Source organism: Gymnoscopelus microlampas (assembly GCF_963454915.1).
Source record: "Gymnoscopelus microlampas genome assembly, chromosome: 17".
NCBI classification, from domain to species: Eukaryota; Metazoa; Chordata; class Actinopteri; order Myctophiformes; family Myctophidae; genus Gymnoscopelus; species Gymnoscopelus microlampas.
Genome location: NC_139954.1, coordinates 20,941,299 through 20,946,399, shown reverse-complemented (window position 1 = coordinate 20,946,399; position 5,101 = coordinate 20,941,299). Strand labels below are relative to the sequence as shown.

The following is a 5,101-nucleotide window of genomic DNA, read 5'->3' as shown; positions in this document are numbered from 1 at the left end:
CCCCAGAGTATGGCCTACACAGTATGTCCGGAGACACACGTCTCCTATATACTGAACATGCATGCACACACACACACACACACACACGCGCGCGCACACATGCGTGCACGCACAGTACTCACAGAGGGACTATTGCCATTGCGAGCCTAGACTTTGAGGATATGTTGTCTGGCAGGGTTTTAAATCTTTAAATAGTAACTATTTCTCAATGCTGGAAAGGGAGGGGAGAGCTTTCAGTGCAAAACCACTGTGTCATCATGAATGGCTTCCCTGAAGTTTAAACGAATAGCCCCATGATTTGTTCACCACAAGAGTTGGCAAAGGTGAGAAACGGAGGACATCTGTAAATGTGTGAGAAACGGAAAAACAAGAATGTCAGAAAAAGACAAACAAATAATCATGTGTAGGAATGAAAAAACTATATATATGAACAAAAATGAGAACAGTGACAGCCCTGAGGTCCCTGATGTCTGCCACCTGTTTACAGCTTTTCTGAGGGTTCCTGGGCTGGGGAGCCCATGCTGCTCAGTTTGCTGCCATGCATAGTACTGTTTGTTGTGTGCACGCATAGAGAGGATGTGTGTTGGAGGAGACCTGGTTTGAGGCTTGATTTAACATCTAACAAACAGAGGTTTTGACACAGATTCTGTTTGACAGCCACCACACACACACACACACACACACACACACACACACACACACACACACACACACACACACACACACACACACACACACACACACACACACACACACACACACACACACACACACACAGAATTGGAACCAAAGAAAAGCTGAGCCTTTCAAGACCTTTAATTCATGGGGACGACAATGAAAAGAACAACAGGAACAATAAAGAGAGAACAATAGTGCCTTTGTTGATAGACAAGTAATACAAGCTGGCATCTTTGAGCTAAAGTCTTGTATCCAGCTGATAACAACAGACTTCTGCTGTAATCTGGCGCCATCTAGTGGTGGGTTTAAGTATAGCCAACATCAGCGTTTTCTACTTGAGAAGATTCAAGAAAACAGAGTATGAACAAAAAAACAAAAAACTTTCATAGTAGCCTAATATTCAGTGCGTACAGACACCCGTTCATGTGTCGCTCAATTCACAACTTTAGTACACACACATTTGTACAGTACACCCCAACACAAAATATATTGCAAGTCTATAAGATATCAATATAAAATATAAAAAATAGATGTAAATATAATAATAAAAAAGATAGCATACATAGTCAAAGAAAAACATCTAAAGATAATAAAAATCTGATTCTAAATAATAACAAAAAGCAAGAGGGGGAATAAAGCCACACAAGCCAATAGTCATTTGCTTTATTCCATGGCTCTATCCAAGACATGGTGGGCAACTTTCTGAGATCTACAGTAGGTGGCTATCCCAGTGCAAATATCATGAAAGCTGGGCTCACACTACACTAATTAGGATGATTTGGGGGTACAATTTGCCCCGACCCTAATAATCGTGGGAGTTTTCCTGATTCGAGGCTGGTCCGAAACCCCATGATCGGAAACCGATAATCTGCTTACAGTCATAATGCGTATCTGTTTCAATTAAACTACTGTTATTTTTGTATATAATCTCTCACTGGTAAACTATTTACAATAACCATAAATGCACTATTTTTAACTTGTGAATGTCTGTCCCAACACTTGCGGCAAAATTTGGCTGGCATCGGATTTTTTTATTTATCTATTTTAAATTGAATAAATACTTTTTCTTAAACGTTGCTGCGTTCCAAATATCCTCAACAATAGCATTCACTTTGGAGTGGTACTTCCGTGTTTTAACTGAATTCAGGGAATCGCAGACAGGCAACTAAGAGGTGTCGCCAAAAGACTACTGAAATGGATGTTACACAGTGGGACCTTAAATTATCCTATAGTGTCAATCTTAAACCTTGCAATCGGCTCACAGACTCACCGGGCCACCCCGATAATATCAAACGTTTTTGATATTTAGGGTTTAAAATCTGGATGATTACATCACTATTGAGTGTGATGCCGGGAGTCGCGCACCCCCACAGCAGCTGAGAGAGACAAGTTTACAAGGAGACAGGCGTGAAGTCAATGATAGAACTTTTGACATGGAGACTGCACAGAAACAACCTGTTGTTCACCCAGACTCGTTTAGACTTATGCTTCTTTTCTCTTTTCTCAGTGCAAAGCATTACCACTGCAAGTTTACACAGCTCAATTGTTTATATATGCTTCCGCATATAATCACATGAGTTCAGATCACGTGAGGTGGTGTGTTACTGAGCCAGGCACTATAACATTAATAATATAATCCTGTAGTGGGTGTGATGTCCCATTATTTTAAAATCTTGTAGTGTAGTGTTGTGCATTAGAGAGAACATCTGTGAAGATTCTCCTTATGATGCAACCTGATTTCAAAAGCGGTTAGGATTTTAAAACTGTAGTGTGAGCCCAGCTTGACCAGTTAAACCCTGCCTATACGCTTAGCCTTAGTTGACCACAGTCCCCCAGTGGTCTATACTAGGTCCCCTCCTGTTTTGTCTCCACACAAAATATCTTTACCTAAAATAACTGATCTACAAGCTCACAACACGTCGCAATCTGATATTTTCACTGACTGTTAACTGTGTACATTGTGTACACTGTGCCATTTGGAGTGTGTGACTGTTGTGGCTTGGGAAACAGGGATATTGTTTGCCCTCAGATCATGAAGGACTGAGTATGTTTATAGTTCTTGAGCTGTGGAGAGTGGAAAGATGTACAATGAAACATTTCCTTTAATTTGTTGGTTGAACTTTTTATCAGCTACTTATCAACAACAGTTTGCAGAGGCCCCACATTAATGGCAGCCACTGAAACAAACTTGATCACGATAGTGTTTGCTTTGATCACTCACATTGCGGATGGGAGGAGGAGGTGGTGGGCTGTAGGGCTTGCCGCTGGATGGAAAAGAGTTCCTGTTTAAGTTCAACAACAATAACACATAGATACTGCACATAAGAGAATGATCATAAAATGTAACGTACCTTTTTGTGTTATTTTCCTCTGAAAAAAAAGAAGAAAAAGAATCAGTACTGAATATCTCTCTTTAGCTGTTCCTAGAATATAACACACACACACGCACTCTAGCAGTAGCCTACTCACTCTTGCAGCAACCCCGGCGCCGGCAGAGACACACACCAAGGCAGCACATTAAGATTAGCAGCAACAGGGCTGAACCACCAGCTATCAGAGTGGTCAGACTCAGCTCATCTGTAGGGGAGAGAGAGGGTGAACTGAAAGTGTCTGCATGGGATGTAGATTCTAAAAGTATTAGTTGTAGTCTGCAATGAGCAGCCTCGTCCCAGACAACAAAATCACTTACAGTCGATGACTTTCAGTTGCTGAGCCACGCAGCTCTTTGGCGCCCCCACGCTGTTAGACGACTCACAGCGATACAATCCTGAGTCTTTTTTAGACACGCTGTTAAATTTCTGTTCCATATAGTTATAGAGGAAGAGAGGGGACAATAAAAAAATGATTACAACAAGTATGCACACAACAAAATCATCTGTGTTCATTTAAAGCTGCAATCCGTAACTTTCCCAGGATTTAAACCCGGGTCGCGTCACGTGCATGAGCACCAACATTTTTACTGTTACGATATCACAGAGAACACATTTGGGAAGGCAAGCTATTTCCATTTGTGTTTCATGCAATACCTCTTGTCAACCAGTAGTTGTCCTATGTCTCAATAGAAAAGTAGGGACCAAACACAACCACCGCAGCTTGTGTTTTATGTTTTATTAACATACTCTACGACACAGATTGTCAAAGTAATGTCTCATTAACAAAAACTTGACATTTTACTGTGTATACTTCTGCTTCTGTCTTTGTCTGCATCTGTTGCTATGTCAGTGCAAGCATGTTTTTGCGTAGATCCATTTGAGCATGTACATTTGCATACTTTTCACTATGTGCTTACCAGCGTTCCCTTCTTTGCGTCCATATTATAGGAGGAAGTGTCCAATGAAGGACTCAGTGCCTTGTTGTCCTTGTACCAACTGTAGGTGGCAGGAGGGATGCTGAGTGTGTCCTTACAGACAAGCTCCAGGCCTGCCCCAGCAATTACAGAGCTGGGCACCTCACAGGACGGGACGTGGGGGGGCACTGAAGGGAGAGAGGGGGAAGAAGCACTTAGTCACTAAAGGCAAAAAAGTATGTTAGTGCATCTTGAAGTTTCTAATTTCCTTTGTCCAACACTCATGTCCTAATTTGCACCCATGCATTTTATCTGAACACTTTTTTATAATCTGCAACACACTCACACTCACACACACACACACACACACACACACACACACACACACACACACACACACACACACACACACACACACACACACACACACACACACACACGTCAGGCTGACCAGTCGTCAAAGTCTGAGCACTTCCCCCCCCCCCCAGAATAGTCCTTTTGTGTCTTACCCAGTACATTAAGGGACACGGTTGTCTCTCCCAGGTTGACATGGTCTTCAGTAGCAGTGACCTCACAGCGATACTCCCCTGAGTCTTTCTGGGTAACAGAGTGTATTGTCAAGGTGGCCCCCTCTATCTTGGCTCTTCCGGCATAGGATCCTTAAGCAAAGAGTACATACATGGGGTCAGAAGCCATGGAGAGGTGAGCGAGAGAGAGGAGGAGATGAAGGTTAACTAAGAATGGCACAAAGACAATGGGATGGATTCAAACAGTAGAATACAGAAAGACAAGAATACTGTGAAGACAGGCAGTGATACTGAAGAAAGATGACACAATAAAACGTGTAATAAAGATCACTTGCTCACCACTAAATTTGCCAGCAAAGTAAACAAATGTCACCCCTTTTCCTTTCTTCTTCCACTCAATACGAGGGTTCTGGTCCTTTTCAGTCTTAAAGTCACAGGCCAGCACAGCATCTGGGAGTCCACAAAACAGAGCATCACAACACAGTAAGTGCGAATACAAGTAAAAATACTGCACGTACACATAAACATACATTTGAATCAAGGACAAATAGCTTATCACTAATGTGCTGAAAGAATTGTCAGAACACTGGTTTATCTTTACAGTGTTTGG

The 5,101-nt window shown here is 42.1% G+C and overlaps 1 protein-coding gene across 4 annotated transcripts in view; it reads right to left on the bottom strand.

Annotated features, from left to right (window-relative positions):
• Positions 1 to 810: 810 nt before the first annotated feature.
• The window catches only part of jam2b (junctional adhesion molecule 2b), a 7,941-nt gene continuing 3,650 nt past the window's right edge, over positions 811 to 5,101 (bottom strand). The window contains exons 3-10 of one of the 4 annotated variants that reach the window (XM_084084365.1): positions 4,831 to 4,941; positions 4,474 to 4,623; positions 3,968 to 4,152; positions 3,368 to 3,476; positions 3,148 to 3,255; positions 3,030 to 3,048; positions 2,900 to 2,942; positions 811 to 2,742 (exon numbers count right to left, since the gene is read on the bottom strand). In XM_084084365.1, coding sequence (XP_083940491.1) covers positions 2,704 to 2,742; positions 2,900 to 2,942; positions 3,030 to 3,048; positions 3,148 to 3,255; positions 3,368 to 3,476; positions 3,968 to 4,152; positions 4,474 to 4,623; positions 4,831 to 4,941 — 764 coding nt within the window. In that variant the 3' untranslated portion in view covers positions 811 to 2,703. Of the gene's footprint in view, positions 2,943 to 3,029; positions 3,049 to 3,121; positions 3,256 to 3,367; positions 3,477 to 3,967; positions 4,153 to 4,473; positions 4,624 to 4,830; positions 4,942 to 5,101 lie in introns of all 4 variants that reach the window. The other 3 variants (XR_014602707.1, XM_084084364.1, XM_084084366.1) reach the window with 3 other exon arrangements.